Raw genomic sequence first — 20,825 nt, 5'->3', positions numbered from 1 at the left:
ATAACTAAGGTTTTGGTCAAAGATGTTTTGGGCAGCTGGGCTGTCACTGTGTGTCTGAGACAGTTTTGGGTAATGATATCTGTCTGCTCTGCATTTCCAACAGGATAAAATATTCTTCGCCTCCTCCCTAAACCATGGGGCGATTTGCAGTGCTCAGTGGCTAATGTGTCACTGCATGTGTCGTATTACTACTGCACTTTTTGTTCCAAGTGATCCCAAAGCCTGGTATACACCCAGTAAACTGAAAGACAGAGTATTCAGCAAAATGCACTTAGTATCTGGTATGTACTCTCTCAGGGGAATAGACTCTTTAAATAGTTCTTTATCAGCTCTTACTCTAAGAGTATAATCATACAGAGCCTCTTTCTACCTCCAGAATGGACCACATTTTAGTAGCAGAGGAAGCACACTCTGTGGGTGTAGTTTGAATTTATAAAGCCTTTTGGGATGCTTCAGGAGAAAAAGTGCTCTGCAAATGACTGATAAGTTGAGGCTATTGCTGCAGTTGCATTTTGTTATTTGGCTTTTTTTTTAATTTATGGCAGTGCAACAATTTTTACAGAAAACAACCATTCCAGCACACCTTTGGAAGAGAGCAGTAACTGGAAAGGGTGCAGCGAATGTTAAGCATCAGACTGCTGGCTGAAAGTCAGGTTCTTACTGATGTCTCTGATGGCATCCATGATTTTTTGTCTTTTTTTTAATGGTAGTTTTTTAAAAATCTCTGTTTTCTCTCACTGCACGGATATATTTCTGAGTTCGGATCTTGCTTGTGTGCATTACGTGTTACTGCATCAGAAAAAGAGGACAGAAATATCCAGTGGGATATGTTATTCTGTTTGCCTGTTTCTGAAAACAAATTTTAATGTTTGTAGGTGTAGCAAGGAAGTTCTTTTCACAGAAAAATTAACTTTGGCCTATGTTAGACATGGCAGCGTCCCTTTGGAAGCAAACCGATAGCCTGACTACACCAAGTCATGGAGACCCAGGGCAGCGTCCCAGTAAATGTGCTCTCCAGTTGTTTTGCGCTCCACAGTTTAAAGGCTGCAGTGTAATTCCCAACACCGTCAGGACTCGTAGCTACACCTCCTGGAGGTGTTTTTCTGGACCTCCACGTGCTGCGCGGGAGAGCTGCCTCCCGGGTGCCGGAGTCCCAGAGGAAGGCGAAATCAGATGGGTGGTTAGGGAAGGCAATAYGCTGAGCAGTCAGCATCGGTCCTGCAGATAAATGGCACTACCGCAGGAGCACCACTTCTCAGAGTATTTACCTTAGCCCAGCCAGAAAAAGCGCTGGCTCCTCTGACTTACAGACCAGCCTGCCGCCCCCGCAAAGCGACGGTGCCTTCTGGGAGGCGACTGCCGGATGCATCCATTTCCAAGAGCGGAGAGGCACCGGCTGCGGACAAAGAGGGCTGTTTGCTCGTTTAAATCCTGCAGCAGTGGAGGAAGGGGGAGCAGAGCAGCCCGGGCTTATTTATTGCCGTGTGGCCCCCGCGCAGGGTCTGCGGGCCGGTGTGAGCGCCGCGCGGCTGCCCGCCGCCCCTGCAGCCCCGGCGGCCGGCATGTACCGGCCTCCCCAAAACCAGGGGCTGGCGGGGAGGAAGAGCAAGCAGATTTCTACTGACGGTCTCCAAATGCAAAGCCACGCTATGGGAGGAGGCGGGAGCTGTTCGGGGATTTTTTCCCCCCCCTCTTTCTCTACAGGGTAATTACTCCCCACAAACTCCATACACTTTAATTAAAATGACTGCAACACCAGAGCAAGTCACTTACAACTGTACGTACAGAGAGCTCTAAAAGCTTCAGTGGCTGATAAGCATCTCACTTAGATGGCTCGTAATTGCTCCCAACATCGGGCGATCATTGCTGTTGTTTTGCCACTAATTCCGTGCCGTAGCAGGAAAGCCAAGATTGCAGGACACAGTGAATTGCATAATTTTTTTTTTTTTGCTGGTTTTCTTTCTGGCCAATTTAAAATTTGTCAAAGTCGGTCTTCTTCTGGATCACTGCCCTTTGATATTTCGCGCACTCCATTTGCCACAAACAAGCCGCAGGGCCGCAGTTCATGCTGACTCCAGCAGAAGCAGAGAAAGCTCCATTTATCTTACACTGCCTGCTGAATTCTTACTCATTAGCTGGGGGTTCACTGCCTCTCTTTAACCCCTGAGTGGCTGTCATCCCTCCCTGGAGCTGCTGAATAGCAGGGGAAAGGGAGATGTTGGCAAACATGTGCTGTGTGCGGAGGGGTGGGGAAACAGGGTGACTCGGTTTTCATTTGAGGCATCTTTAGACCCTGGTTTTGACTTGCAAGTGGGGAGCGTGAGAGCAGAGAAGGCTGGCAGATATCGAATAATTTGACATAAATCTGTTCATTATCAATTCTCTGGCACTATTGTTGAAATGTTTATTAGCCCCATGTTTTATTAAAATGTCACTCAGAGTTGTGCTATTACAGAGCAGCACACGGTGCAGAGCAGAGGGCACGGGAGGAAAGGATAACCCCTATCCTGCCCCACGAGCGTGTTCCCACACGGCATAGGTGTGCAGGGGGAGCGCTCATTACCCACAAATACGGGAACGATTCGGACTGCGAGCCTCGGGCCGTAGTCGAGAAGAATATGGAGGTTCAATTTTATTCTATTTATTTACTACACTTAGAGTAAAACATTTAGGAGAGGAATAAAAATTAACTTTGTCATGCTGATTCAAGCATCAAGCATAAGAAGGTTATACATGTAATGTATCAGTTGTACAGTGTAATGCAAGCAAAGATTTGGTCCAGTTTTAATGAAAGAAATGGCAAAATGGCTCCAGTTAGAGCAAGATTGGATATTACATTTTCACATTTCTCCTATCAGGTATCTATCTCATAGTGAAAGGGAGGCATCTGTTGTTCATCTGATAGATTTTATGATAGTGTGAATATCGTCTTCGGCCGATCCTATGAAATAGTTGGCCCTGTGCTAGCATGTGTCTTTTTTTATGATTATATACCCATTCTGCATGCGTGCATCTTTATTTATACATCGTGACACATCGTACAAGGTGTGGGAGAAGGGGGTACTGCTCTGCAAGCGCGGCAGCACCCTGGCAGGCGATGGACTCACAAACACAGACGCTGTGAAGTGCCCTCAACTTTCCACAGATAAAATTACAGATCAGTCCACGCTGCTGGCTCTTGACTTCCTTCTCATTTTAACCGGCTAAAGAGCGTGCAAAACATTTCTGGAGTTTCCAAATAATGAGCACCCCAGTGCTGAACCAGCGAGCCCACGTTAGCGCCGCGGTCCCTCCGCGCACGTGAAACCGTGGGGTGCGATGGCAGCAGCAAACTCGCAGGTCCCTCTCGCGCCGGCAGTGCCAGGCCGTGGTGGCTCTGCCGCGGTGGCCTGGGGACGGCTCTGGCGTGGCGTTTTCTTGAGTGGCTGAAAACTTCCGCCCTGTGGCCTGTCTCATTCCAAGCTTTTGCCTGGAAAGTTTGATTACAGTTCAAAAGTCTAGTAATTATTGTCTGGGTTTTTTTTGTTCTGTGCTGTAATTAATCAAAACGCCAGCTGTTTTCTTGAGCAACAGCTAAGAAAAATGTTGCTATTGAGATTGCATCTCCCGTGAAGTGTTAACAGGACAGATGCAGTCAGTGGAGTTGTAACTTTTTGTCTTTTTAGGTAATGCTGATTTTCAGGAACTGCTTCTGTATGCAAGTGCTGCTGCATTTGAATTGTCGTTAATTCACAGTCATGAGTCTAGAAGAGCAAGTACCGATTCCCGTCAGCTCCTTCATGACGATTGGCATCTCAGATTTTTCTCTCAGTAGGGTTGTAGATGATTCCCCCAAAATACCAATTTTTTGGAATTATGTACCTGCCACACTTTGCCCATTTGCTCCGATGCTGGTCTGAGGCCTGAGGAGCTGGAAAGGAGTAGTGGCACATCGGTCGATGCAGTTGTGCGATGATATTTCAAGCCCGTGTCATGGGCATGTGTGACCTTCACTGGTATTTCATGCTGCACCTTTATAACATAAATCCTACTGAATATGTAGTGAAGCAATTACAAGCAGTCTCATTTAAAGAAACATGCAACGACAATCAAAAAATGCCTGTCTCTCTAGGGACGTGAACGGCTCTGAGTGACCTTCTTCGCCGCGCAGCTCACATGGGAGATCTGTTGACTGGGCAGCCTGAACGGGGTTGCCATTCTTGCTGCCTTTGCTGCATTCCTGTCGGGCAAGGGCTTTATGAAAGGTAGATGAAGAGAAGGTGAGATTCAGGTAGAAAGATTTTTTTTGTTCCAGGTGTGGAAATTAGATGGGACAGTCATAACCAGGGATAAAGTTGACATCTCATCGTGCTGTTGGATGCAGAGTGGCTGCTGTACTGCTGTGGAGTTTGTTTCCCTAGGACCTGCTCAGCACAGGCTGCAGTGTGGTTTCAGTGCTTTGCTGAAAAGAATGGCCTTAATGTTCTTTTTTTTAGTGTTTTCTGGGGGAAAAAAATCCCTAAATTTGCCTATAATAATTGTAACATTGAGACAATCCAGGAAGACACCCGTTTCTGTTACTTGCAGCGAAGACCTTAATGCTCCTTTGCAGGCTGGACAGATAGCTACTATTTATGCTGTAAAAGTCATCTTTACAAATCAGAGGTGCGGGTTGATTTGCCGGAGCAGCTGAGGTCTGGGCTGAGGCACTGCAGAAAAGGTTCCTCCCTGGCTTCCGGAGTGATCTGGGGTGAACAAGGGCCAGGAGGGTCCCGGGAGGCCCCAGTGCATCTGCGGGGAGCCCCCCGCGGGGCTGGGCATGCCGAGCCTGCTCCCAGGACCTCGGGTGGTGGGCTTTTGCCCAAACCCCGGGGAGTTTGTTGAAGGAAGAGGCAAGAAAATGAGCGAGTAAATGCTCCGCCATGCTGAGGCTGTGCGCTGAGGGCGAGGGAGAAAATCCCACATTTTAACAGCTTAGAAACCGTAAACCATCAAATTGATTCAGAAGCTGCCTGGCTTTCTGCAATCAGAGGGAACCTACAATAACATTTCTTGAAGTCATTTTGTCTAACCTGTTAAACTGGTCATATTTAAAAAAAGCACTTTGCTACTAAATGTTATGGGAAGCCGTGATTCATGGTGCTGCTGAGCCATTTCCGTCTGGCAGGAACTTTATTAAAGGCAGCCTGTGCCCTGACACCCGCACAGGTTGCAATCACGGCAGGACACCGCGCCTGCCGGTGCCTCGCTCCCCGCCGCGCGGGCAGCGGGGGAAGAGCTGGAGCGCGGCTGGCTCCTTCCAGAGAGGCTCGCCGTTTAATGGGGCACAAATCAAAATAGTTTAGATGTTGCTTCCTCTGCCATGATGCTTTCCCTTAACTTTGGGAGAGGAGTGTAAATTGATATTCAGCATCAGAGTGCTCTACAGGAGAAGGTTCTCGGTGGATTTATTGCCACAGCTTTTCCATTTGTCTGCGCGGGGAGGGCAACTTCTCTGAAGTCTTCCCTGATCACCAGCTATAAAGCATGCACACAGATCCCTGGCGCAATAGCTAGGAGCAGCTTTGTGGACACGCGTCCTTTTCTGGGTGGTTAAAGGTCTCCTTTGGTTAACTGCAGTATTTGGCGTTTATTGCTTGGTGTCACTGAGGTGCTAAGGGCCGTACCAGAGCTTCGGGGCCTGTTACGGGCTGTAGGACATGGAGGAAAAAGCTTGTCCCTTGGAAAGCCAGACTTGGAGGCTGGGATGGCAGCACGCCCAGCACGTGGCTCGGAGCCGGGAGGCCGTTGGGTCGCTCCGTGGAGAGGTGTGCATGGGCCAAAGGGCGCGACGGGGAGGACACCAGCTGCCAGCTCCCTCCAGGATACATTTGGGGAACATTTCGGGTTAAATTCATCTTATGTGTGGTTTAAAACTAATTTCTGTTGGTTTAATTGGGTGTGTTTGAGTGAAGTCTTTTAGCTTATGTGTTTCTGCAGGTCGCAAAGCGTTTGGCTGTAGTGACCATCCTGGCAGGATGGTTTTATTCTGCAAGCGCTGCTTGCCCTCCCCGGTCACAGGGACAACGCCAGCCCTCACCGCCCCGGTGTCTGCAACGAGGACAGATCCCTTGCACGCTTGTTCATGAAGGATTTTGTAGTGCGAAGGGCGTTTTGGCAAGACCCCTTCCCCCAGCAAAGGTGACGGATGTTGCTCTTTTGCCCTCAGAAGAGATTCACCGACCTCTTTTGGTATCCCCATCTTTAATACTTCCCCAGGGTAACTTTTCAACTTGATCAATACCAAAACTGCCTTAAACAAAAAAAGACAAACAAAAAAAGAAGAAAATACACCATAGAATGAAGAAGCCTTGGTGTATTTACCCCTGCAATTAGACATTACGGGTTGGGAAAGCAGGACTAAGACAGTTACCTGGTCTCCGCTGAGCGGTGCGGTGGCTGTGAGCGTACCAGCGCTATTTATAGATGCAAACATGCTTGGCGACTGCAGAGCAAACTGCAATCCAAGATAAATGCATCTCGTGGCTGTTAAAGTGCCCTGCATCCTCTGCAAAGTTAGGAAAGTCAGACTCTTCCTCTCCTTTTAAATTGTCGCCTTGCCTTCCCGCAGGCTCCACCTGCGTGCCAAAAACTGCCGCACGTTGCGTGTTTGCGTTGTGATGTGGCCATTTCAGAGGGCTGCTGCTTTTGTCCCTCCATTGATTAGTAACTGATCCATACCTAGAGGTCTATAACGTTCCTATGATTTAAACTTTAACAGTTTCATTAACTATCTAGTACCTTTAGAGCAAAGGAATCCCATATTTTAACTCCCCTCTTCTTGCCAGTATAAGATTTGTGGAGGGAGACTTTTCTGCGAAATAAATAAAGCCCAAGCTTTCTGAAAAACCCTGAGGCCTCAAGATCTGACTAGAAAAGAAAGAAAACCATTCCAAGATATTTAATTGTACAGGGGGCTTACAGGATTGATCGAGAGCTTAGCTTTTTACAATAGTCCAGTGAATAAGAAATGCTCCTGACAAACGATCGATGATGGGATAATCACTCTTTATCCCCCCTCCTCATTGTTACCTTCTTTCTTTCAGGAGAACAGGGTTCAGAAGTCAAAAATCTTTATAGACGCTGCTTTTAAATTAAGCAGAAAATAGACATTGACATATTTGTTAATCTCACCTAAATCATTACTGGGCCTGGCTGGTTTGGCTGTACAACAAGAGCGTGGCAGATAGGCCAGAATACATGAGTGTTACTGGCTTAAGTGCATGCATTGCCATTTAAAACAGGGAGATATAGGAGCCTGGGAATTTAACATAGATAAATATATATAATTTTTAATTCTGAAGGTTATAAGAGTAGCTCCTCTTAATTAAAACCTTCTTAGCAGCATTTGGAAGGTTAGGCAACATTTATATTGGGAGACACACAAAAACATTCCTTCACTAGAAGGAATTGCTGTATAACTGACCCTGACTTTATGAAGTGTGTGTGGGTAATACTCAAACCCGGTCTGATTTGGAAGAGGAACTCGGGAAGGAAATAAAAGCATAGCTCGTGCAAAGCAGAAAAGAAAAGGGCCTGCATGCAAAACTGGAGGTGGGTCTGAGCCCAGGCCCCCGTGCCGTGGTGCTGTGAGTGATCTGCCGCGGTGCTGAGCCCAGCAGTGAGTCACCGTGCTCAGGCAGCCCTTAGGTCCGGCAGCCCTGGATCCAGTCCGGGAGCGTCAGCAGCAGATGCATTCGGAAAGAGCGTGAGCGTCATGCAAACACAGCACGGTGCTTTCCCGGCGTCTTGCAGCCCGGTGGTTCAGAGACTTCCTGAGAACGGATTAGTATCTGCATCTTTGTGCTGAGAAGTCTGCAACGGACTTTTCTTGCATGAATTTGTCTAATCCACTTGTACTTTTGGCATCCTGTGGCAACRATTTCCACCATTTGATTATGTATTATGTGAAAAAGCGTTCCCTGCTGCTGTTTTTTTCTTAAAGCTTCTGCCTGCTAATTTTATCTGTTTTCACTGAGAGGGACTTGGATTGCTTTGGCTCTTGGCTTCAATTCCAGAGCCTGCTTATTGTCAGGCTGGACAATATCTGCGGTGCTGCTGAGGACCCACATTGCTAAGCTGTCCTCCTCTGCCTCTCTGCAGCAATTGCCTTCCACATCACCCAGCCGGGAAGCGTGACAGTTTAACAATAGGTGTTGATGTAACAATAGATGTTGCATTTAATCCCATTGACATTCCTTCGCAAACAATAAAGATTAAAAACAAAAAAAGCTTGATGGTGCTCACATACCACAGAATGCAGTCATGATATTCAGGCTACAAGATAATAAGAAAGAATATTGTCCACTGGCTGAAGCACGGCTCCAGCTTTTGTTCCAGGTTCTCCCGTTGACTTCTTATGTTAGTGGATAGCACAGCTCTTGGTTTTACATCTCGGCTTCCTCTCTGTGCACTGAAGATACAATCCTGCTTCCACGTCTCCTAAGCGTATGGGTGGTTATATTAACATTTGAATGAAGGGTGCTGGAGGATAGTTGAATGTTATAATCTACGTGCTCAGAGCAAGACTTGTCCATGACCTGGCTTCAGCTTGCCAGCGACCTCGGCTTTAACGGGGGAGGTGGGGGGAAGGCAGCTGTCTCCAAGGCTGTGAACTTGCAGCCCGAGCGTCGCAGGCCCTGGTGTGGCTGGGAGGTTTACAAAATGCCACAGTTAGCAGAGTATCCAGTACCATGTAATTTGGCTGCGATTGCAATCTTTGCTTAAATTGAACCAAAATTGGCTCTAAATACCAGGCCTCTGCACAAGCACCTCTTGCACATGTGTTTTTAAGGCAGGGTGGGAGAAGCATCAACCTACCATGCTTGCCCCAAGCCTGGGCCAACTTTGACCTGGCGTAAATTACTGCAAGATCAGTGGGGAGTTGCCCTTACTTATGGTTGTGCGAACTGTGGCCTGCTACAGCTCTTTGCAGGAAGGGAGAAAAGGGGATTTAGGCTCTCGGTATTGTAAAGGGGCAGCTGCTCTTAGGAATTCATTTAACATGCCACTGTCTGGAGAGAAAAGAGGAAGGTCCTCTTTAGATCTTGATTGAAAATGAGTGTGGCTGAATCATGGTCACCGTTAGTCCCTTTTGAAAACTGTTGCCCCGTTAGTCAGCTTTGTAAGGACCATCTTGATCCTGCTGCTGGAAGTGGCAGGAGCCACTGCGGGTCTCAGCAGCGCTCTGTGAACGGCTGGCGTGTTTCTTGTCCGGCTCAGTCTAGTCCTGCTAGTTCCTTTCATGGGGTGACATTAATCAGAAATTGTTTTAATGAGTGTTTTTGTTTTAATCAAAGTTAATTTTATCTGAGCTCAATGTTTTAAGATAAATTAAAAATTATGAACTCCACAGAACATATTCTTGACACAGTTTTTCTCCTGTCCATCATGTTAGTCCATGTGCGAAACTAGTGTGTGTTGATCACTGGTAAACTGAATGCTCCGTGGGCATTTTTGGTGTCCCTGACGTAACTTGTATATTTTCCTTAATGAGACAGTGGTACTAACAGCTGCTAGTAGGAACCAGCCTGCAGGAAAACTTGCGATTGTGTGTGTGGTTTTACATTGTCCATGTTTCTGGCTAAATGAACTGCATGTTGGGACATTATTCTTTTTTAAGAGTAAGTCCAGTAAATCTGTCACTTAATTGATGGCTCAACTCACTGGCATTTAAGTGCAATACAGTTTCCATGGTAAAATCTCCTTTGGAGCTCTTGCTTGAGTATTGGTGGCAGGAAATCTAGGCTGGAATGATTGCATTTGACTCAAAACTGGGCTTGGCATTGCGTGGAGCTGATGGTCTGGCATTTGTCCTGGGCAAATGCAGTCAGGATTTTGCCCCTATGCAGTAACAGCAGAAACCCCCGTTCTCCCTCTGGAGTGTGTGGTGGTGCCCATCTTTCCTAACCACACCRAACAAGGGTGTGGGGGCTGCATCCTCAGCAACACATTTGCTGATTGACTCTGGCTGAATATGGCAGGTTTCTGACACGTAGCTGTGCCTGCTTGCAGGTACGCCTGAGCTAAGCCCTGCTGATCGAAAAGAGCTGGAGACCAAGCTGAAGGAACGGGAGGAATTCCTCGTTCCCATTTACCACCAGGTAGCCATGCAGTTTGCTGACTTGCACGACACGCCAGGCCGGATGCAGGAGAAGGGTGCCATTACTGTGAGTATGATGGATCKTTCCTCAGGGACGTTGTGGGAAGGCTTGGCACAGGTACACACACTGATCCTAGCCGAGAATTGGCAACCCCAAGGGGGACGCGTTACTGCTGGAGGCAGCAGGATCAAAGGAGCCTAGTGTCCTGTGGGGCTGCARATAAACCTCTGGCCCAATAACTCTTGCCACGGCGTTGAACCCTCTCCACACACCAGCTGTTTTCTGCCCCCTCGAATGCAAGAACATCRTGGGTTTTGGCACCTTTATCTGATCTGTGTCCATTTGAGACCCCACGTTTTCTGGGCTTGGCCAGTAGCTGGTTAGTGACCACACTGAAAAATACTTTGCAATTTCCCCCCAAAGGGATGTCACAGTCTGCCTTGGTGGGAAGGGAAGGCAGTGCGAGCAGTGGGTCTGCAGCCYGCGGTGACCCTCAGTGATGGGAAGGGCTATAATGAGGTGATTGAAGCCTAGGCCTCATGTCAGAGTTTTAACCTCGGCTGATTAGTTGAAGACTTCTTTGGTTCCCTTTCCCCTTGAACGTTGGTTTCTTGGGCTGTGCTGCTCACCTGGGGAGCTGTCTCTCTCTGCAGGAGAGAGCAGGCTTCAGGGAGGCAAAGGAGGCCACACGTTGTGTCTGATGACTGAGTGGTGTGACAAGGTGGAAGTCTTCAAAGCTCAGAAATGGGAGTCTTTGCACTTCTCTCGTGCAAGCAACATAACTGAGTGTATGAGTGCACACATTCCTCCATGAGCATGGTAAATGTTATCCCTCACTCATTTCTCCTTCTCCGCTTAATGTCTTGGGCAGGACATTCTAGATTGGAAAACTTCCCGTACTTTCTTCTACTGGAGATTAAGACGTCTTCTGCTAGAAGATGTCGTCAAGAAGAAGATCCATGATGCCAATCCTGAGCTGACCGATGGGCAAATTCAGGCTATGCTGAGACGCTGGTTTGTGGAAGTCGAAGGGACAGTAAAGGTAAACGAAAAAGCAGTTTCACCAGGGCAGTTGTCTTTCCTGGGCTTCAGTTCAATGAGGTTCTCCCAAGAGGGAGTTGAGCTCTGATTTTTAATTGTAATGTCAAAGGGCATTTTAGGTGACGAACAAGAACTTCTGGGCAATGTTCCTGGTCATGAGTAGCTTTATCGAGATACTTTTTATAGCAGGCCGGAAGAAAAAAATACTTGGGTTCAGTAGGTTTTTTCCAAGCATGTAGCACCATGGATATGAAAATCTGAGCACCTGAGAAAGGTGAACAGTTCTCTCAGTAGAGCAAGGGAGGGCAATCTGTGTGAAGAAGACTGCACAGAGGTGCTGCTGTCTGGCAGAAAGTTGCTGGCAGAATTGGCAGCAGAAATCCCAGGGGTCACAACACATGTTCTACACCAGCCCTGAATATCTCCATCTCCCTGTCTCTGCGCACAGCGTGCCTGAAATAGCTCTGCAGAGCTGCTRTCGGTTACAGAGGCTGTTACGGGAGAGCTGTCCTAGCTGTGGGGACCCGTCCCAGAACATCCCTTGGGATCCTCTGTGATATGAAAGCAGGATTTTTTTTTTTAGTTATTATTTCACACTGAATAATGTCCTAAATTTTGCACTATCCCACTGACACTGAAAAGAGCAGGAGGTATGCACTGCTTGTGCTCCAGATGTCATCTTGTCATCTTCTTGTCATCTGAAGATGTGCTCCAGATACACATCTGGCAGATGTATAGCCAACCCATCACATCCAGTTGTCCTGCTGCTTGCAGAGGGGGCCGTGGCCCAAGCATGCTTCCTTCCTCTGGGCTGCCTTCATGTCTTGTCCCCTCCCCAGGGTGATGGGGACAGATGACAAGTGCCTCGCCACCAGCGACTGTTGTCATGTTTCAGCCYGAGGGAGCCCCAACCACTCTTCCACCAAGCATCCCACCTCTCCCCAGCTGCAGAGTGCTGTGGTGCTGAGCGGAGTGGCACGCTTTGAAACGCAGGGTTACAAATTAACTGTAAGATTAACCACCATGGTTTGGGGGGAAGGGTGCCTTGGCACCATCCGCATCTGGTAGTTTAGCTGAGGATTTCTCTTTTTAATCRTGCTTGAATTCTGAGGCTGGCAATCTCTGAAGAACAATCGCTGGAGCTGCTCTTAGGTTGTTTTTGTTGCAATCCTCCAATCTGAGTTCTTTATTTTATTTTATTTTGTTTTTTAAGTCACAAACACTCAGGGGTTCCAGAAGCAGAAAGGGGGGGAAGTGTTCTCCGTAGGGCAGCAGCCTTTCCAAGGTAGTGTCTGAGTGTCTTTAAAAGCAGGCATCTCGTTAGCTAATACATTACACCAATCAAGGAGAGTTATCTTAAGCCACAATTAATCTGCTCCCTGGCATATGTTGATAGGAAAGCATCATGCTGTTTCTTAATTAAAAGCAAACGGATTAAAAATGATTAATAAGAGTATTAAATATTCTCCTAAACTAAAAGCTTTGGGATTCTTGGGTAAATCTGGCTTTACGCAGGTCTGCAACCATAAGGCAGCTACTGGGTTTTTTTCCCTTCCTTGAAATCTTCCTAAGTGCCCTACTTTGTATGCAGGGAGCATTTCTGTCATGTCTAGGGGCAGAAAAAAGGAGCAAAAACTAACAAGTTTAAAATAACAATGAGAAAAACCAATGAAATAAGCAAAATCTTAAGATTGAAATGACATCGCTGTTTTGAGACAATCATATACATAATGTTTAAGAAAAAAGGAATCCCAGTGTGAGCGCTGGGCTGTGATCTCAGCCTGGCACCAGTGTCGTGTGTCTTCCTTATGTAAGAGGATGCATCCTGCCTCGCTGACGGAAGCTGCCTGCGGGATCCCATGCCAAGAGGCTGCTTCTTGTCCGGCTGCCAGGAACACTGGCCTGGGCTTGAACCCGTTGATGTTAAAGTGCAGTGGGCAGGACTGATCCGAGGGGAGTGGAAAGGGTCTGCGCTCCCGGTTCCTCACTGCAGTGCTGGCTTTCACCCATGGGTGCAGCAGCACTTCTGTCAACACAGGGAAGGAGCATGGCCAAGCAGAGTAACCAGTTTTGTGTAGTGAGGTAGAGTTACGGTAGGGAGGGTATTTTACTGGCTTTATTGCCATTGCTCCAAGGGTTTCCAGGGTCTTTGCAAGCACCTTAGCCTCCCACCACTGAGGCTGATAGCCAAAAGGCTTTGCCTTCAGGTGCAAACATCCATAGCGTACTTCTGCCTCCCTCCCCTGCCGGCGCCTGGAATTTGCTCAGTGGAAGCCAAGAGGGTCAGAGGCAYTGGGGCTTCCCAGGTGGAGCAGTGGCTGCTCTGCTGCCCGCGGCTCACTGGCATCTGAGCCGCGCTGCTGTGACGGTGCCCTGCTCGGCGGGTAATCCAGCCCGGTCCCAGAGCCACCTATTAAATTACTGCGCTGAGCTCATTGTCATTCTGACTTTGACTTCGTTAGTGATAACAGAGAAGGATAGTGCACCTTTAAATGACGAGCTTTGTGTTTAATTACCCAAATAAAATGACATAAATATGAATGAGTGCTAATGGTGGTACTTGCTTTTCCGGAAACCATTAACAAAACGATTCTTAAATGATTTGTAAAGAAAATGAGAGGAGAAGAGAGGAGCGAGAAGGCTATTAGGCATCTAACACACTCCTGAATTATTATGTAGTCAACTACCTAGCAAATATCAGGCGAAATGATCTTTCAGGAGAAAAAAAGGGTTTTGTTGCCAAGGCTTTTCATGGATGTGGACACACCGACCTCCTCTGCTATGCGCACACCTGCGAATGGGTGGCAGGTTTCCAGGCTGGGTCGGGATCCTGTGCTTGCTGGGGGACACTGACACCAGGTCAGTCTTTAGGTGACAGGGACTCGTGGGTCCCATGACAAGAAGCCTCAGATCAGCTGCATCTCTGAGCACCCCTAAACTCGCCTCCGGAGCTGACGTATCTCACCAGAAGCTGGGCATCCGATCGCAGAAGGAAGCAGGGTTTTATCAGAGACAGTCAGCTTACATGCTTGTCCTTAGGGGCTGACGGGGATGACGGGCAGCGTGGYGTGCCCTTCCAGAACAGGCTCTCTGTAAGCCTAAGGTGGCTGAGAAGCTATTTGGAAAATGAGGTGTAAAGTTTGTTTTTCATTCCTTTGTCTCAGAAGACAGAAAAGGTGCATCTGGCCTTGAGGGATGATGACCTGTTAGAGCAACTGCTTCGGTGATAGCCACTGGAAGCAGCGGGTCTGCTGCCTCCGTAGTTCCCATTTAGTCATGTTTAAAGGGAAGACATGCAGAAGAAATCTATCATCCTTTGACTTTTGCTAATTGTTAGTTGGGTCTATAAAAGCCAAGCGCACTGGAAAAATYGCAGAGGGTGGTCGGCCAAATATTTTACCCAAGCTTGCCAATAATTGCTAGTTAAATTTGAGGAAWGTCACCATGGGGAGTGGGATCGTGCAGCCGGTCAGTGGTGGCTCCATGGGACTTCGGGCACTGGGACTGTCTGGGTGACGCTGGCATTGCTTTGTTCGCAGGCATACCTATGGGACAGCAATAAGGACCTAGTGGAGTGGCTGGAAAAACAGCTCACGGAAGAAGAAGGCRTTCGCTCCGTTGTGGATGAAAACATCAAATACATCTCAAGGGACTACATACTTAAACAGATACGGAGGTAAGCCAACTGTGGAGTCCCCGTAACAAGTCAGCGCAGGCAAACTAGGACTCAGTCCCGTATATTAAGAGGCCCCGCAGGTTTCTGCTGCAGCTGGTTGTTGGGGCTCTGATAGCAGCACCGCTACTGTCGTGGGTGTCGGTGGTGTTCACACACTCCCAGGGCTCTGCGCTGCAGGGAGACAGTGATAGTGTAGACCAGGACCAGCCTTGGCACATCATGCTGTGATGGCCCCTGCACTGGCCCTGCCTTGGTTTTGGCTTTCGTTGGTGCCTGACGAGAGGGAAACACTAGCAGCACCTGGGGATCTGTGGGCTGGCRGAAGGGGGATGTTTTCATCAATAAAAGGAGGAGCTTTTACTAAAGGCTCTACAGARCAAGGATTTTGAGTTCAGTCTCTGATCTTGGCCATGTGCTCCTCCCCAGCTGAGGGAAGAAGTCAGCTACACTCTTGTTTTGCATGCGTGTTTGCCTGGCAGACRCTTAAGGAATATGTGGAAATGCAGTCTCCTTTGGAAAGGCAAATACAGGGGTAAATGCAGGGCCGCTGTGAAACAGGGCAATTTGTATAAAATCTGCATCTCACCTTCTTTCTGCACAGTCCGTAGAGCTACTGTAAGTGCAGGTGCTTTGAGCAAAATTACAAGACAGCAGAGTGGAGAAGCTCTAATCCAGCAGCGTCTGAACCTCCCTGGCCGTGCCTGTGCTTTCCTGAAACAAGGGCTGTGAGGAGCCAGGGCACAGAAATGTCACTGCTGTTGTGCTTTTTCTCCTTTTGAGAAGGCTAATGGAAAATTACTATTTTGTGGGGGACCACTAATGTTTTAGAGAGCTGCATATTGTGTGAAGCAAGGAGAACGCAGATCCCTGAGCCGTGCTGCTGCTGTCGGTGGTGTGACCACACATGGCCAGCACAGCCGTACGGCGTCCTTCCCTTGCGTGTCCCAGCCYGAGTCTGCTTGGGCAAGCTAGCTTTGTGCTCAGTATCATAAAATACCCGGTTCCTTCTGGTTGCTGTTTAGAACTATACCAAACACTCTCATCCTCTGCTTCCAAACGTATCCCCAAAATACTAAAACGTGTAGAAATGCCTTTTCCTCCTGCTTGTGAGCAGTATTGTTTGCGTGCATGCAGACATTCATCCGGCAGAGGCAGGTAAGCCACGTGAGCCAGACCCTTCGCTAGWCCTGAACAGATGTAATTTTGGTAATTTTTCTGCCTTGGACTGGAAGGTCCCTTAAAGCAGCTTTTCCTCCTGGGTGGGCGGGAGGAGGGCACCGAAGCTCCCGCGGTTTGTGTCCGTCGTCTGGCTCTGCAGAGCGTCCCCCCAGCCCTGCCCTGGCTTCCTCAGCCAGCGCTGCAGCAGCCGGGCTCTGCGACCCCTGCAAAGGGAGGCGCGGGGCGCCGAGCAGCCCCCGAGCTGCTGCCGGGGCGCTCGCGGCCCAGCGGCTCCGGGCGCCGCCGCGGCTGGGGCCGCCGGGGGACTCGGCGCGGCTCTGCCGGCAGCAGATTGATGGGCGCGAGGCCCCTCCGCGGCCGCGCGCGCCGCTCGCGCTCACTTAACACAAGTGCCTGCCGCCTCGTCCGGTCGCGCTCTTAAAGACCCCATATTTCAGTCCCCCCTCACGGGCCTGAAGGGGAGCTGTCAGCCGCGCTCGGACGCGAGCGCCGGGGCTGCCGGCACTTAACTCTCGCCTCTTTGCAGCTTGGTCCAGGCCAATCCGGAGGTTGCCATGGATTCGATAGTGCACATGACCCAGCATATATCACCCACCCAGCGAGCGGAGATCGTGCGGATTCTCTCCACAATGGACTCGCCTTCTTCAACGTAAGAGCATCGATCTCCCGCGCGCTCCCCCTGCCCGGAACGGCGGAGGGATGGAAAGCAAGCGCAGAATTGCCCTTTGTCTGCTCGGCTGCGGCCGCTGTACCGAGACGGGGAGGCTCGGGGAAATGCTGCAAGAATGACATTTTTATTTTTTCAAATCAGACTGACCAGAGGAAGTGTGTTCTTTGGCCAGAGACACGAGGAAAATGTATAAACACAAGCGCCTGCGGAATCGAGTTACAGCTGTCTAACGGTACCTTATTTATTTAACAAAGCGTGACTGGACCAACGTGTCAGCTAGCTGCTGGGCTGCCGCCCGAAAGCACTACAGCCAGGCGATGAAGGGTACCCGCGTACCGTGAGGCCTGGGCACAGCAAAGCGGGGGCGCTTTCCCCKTACGCCCCTGCGTCCCTGCATCGGTCTCTTCTCACGCTCGGTCTGGTAGCGGCAGCCGACAAGTGCCAACGTCGCGGGCAGAGGAGGACGGGCTCTGCCTTCGAGGTGCGGGCGGGAACACCTTGCTCCTCCCCCCCGGATTCGGGGAGATCCTCTGGCGCGGTGTCTCGCCGATGCGTGGATGAGCGGAGCCTGCCCCTGAGCCAGCCCTCCTGTCTGTTGGCCGCTGGGGATTTGCGTTTCCGACATCTGCCTCGACCCTTGCGAGCGGACGGAAAGGAGCAGCGAAGCCCACGAGGGCGGTGCGGTGTCCGCAGCCCGGGTGCGGGGAAGGCTCTTGCGGTGCCTGGTGTCGTTGTTCCCTGACAGCCGGGGAGGGGGGCAGGGGCAGGATTTCTGAACTAAAACCCAGCTCGTTTTGTGCCTCGTGTGTTGGGTTGCTTTAGAGCAGGTAAGCAGACGGTGAGAAGCCCTGCTAGGAGGAGGTAAACCAGGAGACCGCAGCGGACCCGTTTTAGCCATTTCTGCTCTTCCTCCCCGTTGATTTTGAGGGGCCGCTTCTGCCTCTGGCAGCCCTGGGGCAGCCCCGCTGTCGCACGTACTTCAGTTAAGTGCCGATTCCTCCCACGTGAACAGTGAACTGAAGCAGAAAGCAGATAAAACCTGCCGGGGCGAGGCAGGGGAAGGACAGTTTCACAGACACGGGTGGGGTTAGAATTGCACAAGGAGACCTCAGCGTAACGCTGCTGAACRGAGCTTTTCCTGGTGCCCACCTCTCCCTCGTAGCTGTCGGAGAGGGGCCCTGCTGCCTCCCGCCGCCCGGCCCGCCCTGGCGTGCGGCTCGGGAAGGGGACGCGGTCGCTATTCACGTGAGGAGACACGACTGTAGGAAAAGCTGGGTTTGCTAATGGCCTTCCCGAGCGCTGACTGGCATTTCCGCCCGTTCCGGTGGTTGCTCGTGGCGGTCTGTCAGGAACAGCGGCCTCTGATCGATGCCAGGCAGGTCGGCACGGAGCCAGCGTTGAGCCAGGCTGCCTCCGTGGAGGTGGTGGCAGCAGCGCAGAGGAGCACCACAAACACTGACCCCACGCCAGTCCTTGGCTTATTTCGGCACTTTCCATCTTCGTGGGCCTCCAGACCATAATAAGAGATCAGATAAGCAGGAGCTCTGGAGGGAAGCACCACCAAGCCAACCTTGTTTTTAAGAGCAAGTAGATACTGTTATGGAGCTCTGCAAAAGTAGCATTGGAGAACTTACCCCAGCGATTGTCTTGAAAGTATTTCAGATTTTACTRCTTCTCTTTTAGTATAGCTCCGTAACAGAAGGGATGTTTTTACAAGAAAATTCACTAACAACGGTGATGCCAGTGCCTCATAGCTGTACTGTTTCCTTCTGAAGGGCAACACATCCCTTTGGGCGCGTGGTGCCAGGGCTCTTGCAAAACCAAGGTGCAGCACTGTGAGTGCTCTCTTCTTCCGGAGACGAGCACCAGCGGGACACCTCTGCCCATGGTCAGTGGAGGTGCCTAGTCTGAGGAACTAGCTTTCTCTTAAGAACCCTAATTTGATTTAAAAGATTCTCTTTTCCACTAGAGTCCCTGAACAAACCCCGAAGATGCTTTTGCTTAGACCAGTCTGGGCTGCAACAGGACGCAAGGTCCAGACAGTCTCTGTCTCAGCAGGGAGGACCGACCGGGGGTGAGTGCGCACAAGCGGGTCCGACTGACAGATGCTCTCGAGACAGTGCCGTGAGCTCGCACTGCGCGGACGTCCCACTGGGCTCCTCCACTGCTGCCACCAGGAACCAGGACTTCTATATCGCATTGCCATAAATCGGGCTCTTAAGGATGTCAGCAAGCGTTACGGGAGCCGCTCTATTTGCCGTGCTTGAGAGGGAGAGAGCTCTAGGTGCCAAAGTCGCCCTGGGGGTGTCCTGCTGCCTTCTGCTTCCAGCACGGCATGGCCGGGCACGTGCCAGGGGGATTTAGAGCAGGGCAGTGGCACCGGGTCAGGCTTGACTTAAATTTTGGGTAAAGTAGCTCCAACAAGAAGCCGTTAGGTACCGCTGGAGCCGGAGTGACGTCTGGCACTAACGGTGAGAGCAGTGCAGGCATCTGGGTTTATGCGAGCGCTGAGGCCCCACGGGCCGCGCGAGCCGATGCGGGACTGGGCAGGGGCGGAGGGGGCAGGCGCCGCGGAGGAACCCACGCGCGGTATGAGCAGCTCTCGCCGGTGCTGAAGTATTTCACTTACCTCAGTTTCTTTTAATAAAAAGAACCAATTCCAGCTGTCTGTTGCCGGGAGTGGAAATCTGTCGCCCCCTCGCCCCGAGCGGCCCTCGGGGTGCTCTGCTTTTCCTGGAGGGAAGAGCGGGAATCGCGCCCGGGGCGTGGGAGGAGCTGCAGCCGTGGGACCCGCACGGGTGGCGGGTGCTGGCACCGAGCAGCCCCTTGCCCCGTTCCGCGCAGCTCGCGTGCCCCAGCCTCTGCCTGAGCCGACCATGAGCAATTCCCCTTCCTCCTCCTCCGTTTTATTTTCTTCTTTAACATTGCACTGACCGAAACGAGCAGAAAAAGGACAGCGCAGCCCCAGTGCCTGCTTTTGACGGTGCTGGAGGAACCTGCGTTAACTCTCTCCGCGGAGGTGTTTCGTGGGCAGGGGCTCCTGCCTGCTGAGCTGTTGCCGGTCGAATGCAGCTGCGAGCAGACCTTTTACTTAAGAGTGTCCCCCTGCTAACCGAGGCCCTTCCTGCAAACAGGCGCCTTTCAGACGCTCCCCGCGCTGAAGGTAAGTGTTCGACTGCGACACATTAAATTGCACCACGAAGGCAAACAAAACTCCAGCAGTCGTTTCCATGCATTTCTCAAACCTGAATCCTGAGGGTTAAAAACATAAATCACCTTAACAAACATAATGCAATTTACGGGGGGGGGGGGGAACCCTATTGAACTCCAGAAATGCATTTAAAACTCTTTAGCCTAAAATATCTACATATTAAAATGCCAAGAAAAGAAGTACCAAAGCTGTAGGCTCTCAAAAGCCCAAGATCAAAGTGCCATCATCTTTTAATGTAAACCTTTTGTTGCATCAACAGTCTTAAGAGGGATGAGAGACATCAAAATAAAAACTGAGACAAACTATGGCTTTGTAGCTGTTTTTTGTTTTAGTCTTCTCTCTCAATTTGGGCCATGAAATAGGTCAGCTCCATTACTGATCAGCCTTCCCACAAATATTTAAAACAAATTGAATTGCACACCCAATACCCATCACAATTACGCCAGGCACAATAACTAAATTAGCAATTCAACAAAATAATTGGAAATGCGATTCTCTCTATTCCACAGCCTCCCTCAGGGGTTTGGCCGATCTATGGGGGGAAAACTCGGCTTTACTAATTCTGCAGCTAATTAGAGACACACTTGTAAATGAAGTTGTTTGTCTGAAAGTTGAAATTCTTTTTGCTGGTGCGGGGTCGGGGGGGGGGGGCACAACCCGGCCCCTCTCCACCCGCCCCAGCCCGGCGCCCGAGCACACAGCCTGGCTGCTCTGCCGCGTTCTGCAAAGGCATCGCGCCCATTTGCGTGGGTGCTGATGAGCAGATGCATCGTGAATTAATAAAGAATTAATATCCTGTTGGGGGGGGAGAAAAAAAAAGTCACTTGCTGTTAATTGGCAACATTAGGAAAACTTAGTGGAAATCATCCTGGTGTCTTTGCCCTTATTAAGCGCACTCCAAGCTTCCGCCGGCGCCGCGGCCCCAGT

At 50.1% G+C, this 20,825-nt stretch overlaps 1 protein-coding gene across 6 annotated transcripts in view; it reads left to right on the top strand.

Moving 5' to 3' along the window:
• ACACA (acetyl-CoA carboxylase alpha) overlaps nt 1-19,349 on the top strand; it is a 148,388-nt gene extending 129,039 nt beyond the window's left edge. For all 6 annotated transcript variants that reach the window (XM_026081554.1, XM_026081553.1, XM_026081552.1 and 3 more), the window contains 4 exons: nt 10,033-10,187; nt 10,993-11,163; nt 14,702-14,838; nt 16,544-19,349. In XM_026081554.1, coding sequence (XP_025937339.1) covers nt 10,033-10,187; nt 10,993-11,163; nt 14,702-14,838; nt 16,544-16,670 — 590 coding nt within the window. In that variant the 3' untranslated portion in view covers nt 16,671-19,349. The remainder of the gene's footprint in view (nt 1-10,032; nt 10,188-10,992; nt 11,164-14,701; nt 14,839-16,543) is intronic.
• Nucleotides 19,350-20,825: the final 1,476 nt, after the last annotated feature.

Source organism: Apteryx rowi, unplaced genomic scaffold, assembly GCF_003343035.1.
Source record: "Apteryx rowi isolate R43461 unplaced genomic scaffold, aptRow1 scaffold_554, whole genome shotgun sequence".
NCBI classification, from domain to species: domain Eukaryota; kingdom Metazoa; phylum Chordata; class Aves; order Apterygiformes; family Apterygidae; genus Apteryx; species Apteryx rowi.
This window is presented reverse-complemented; position numbering and strand designations above follow the sequence as displayed.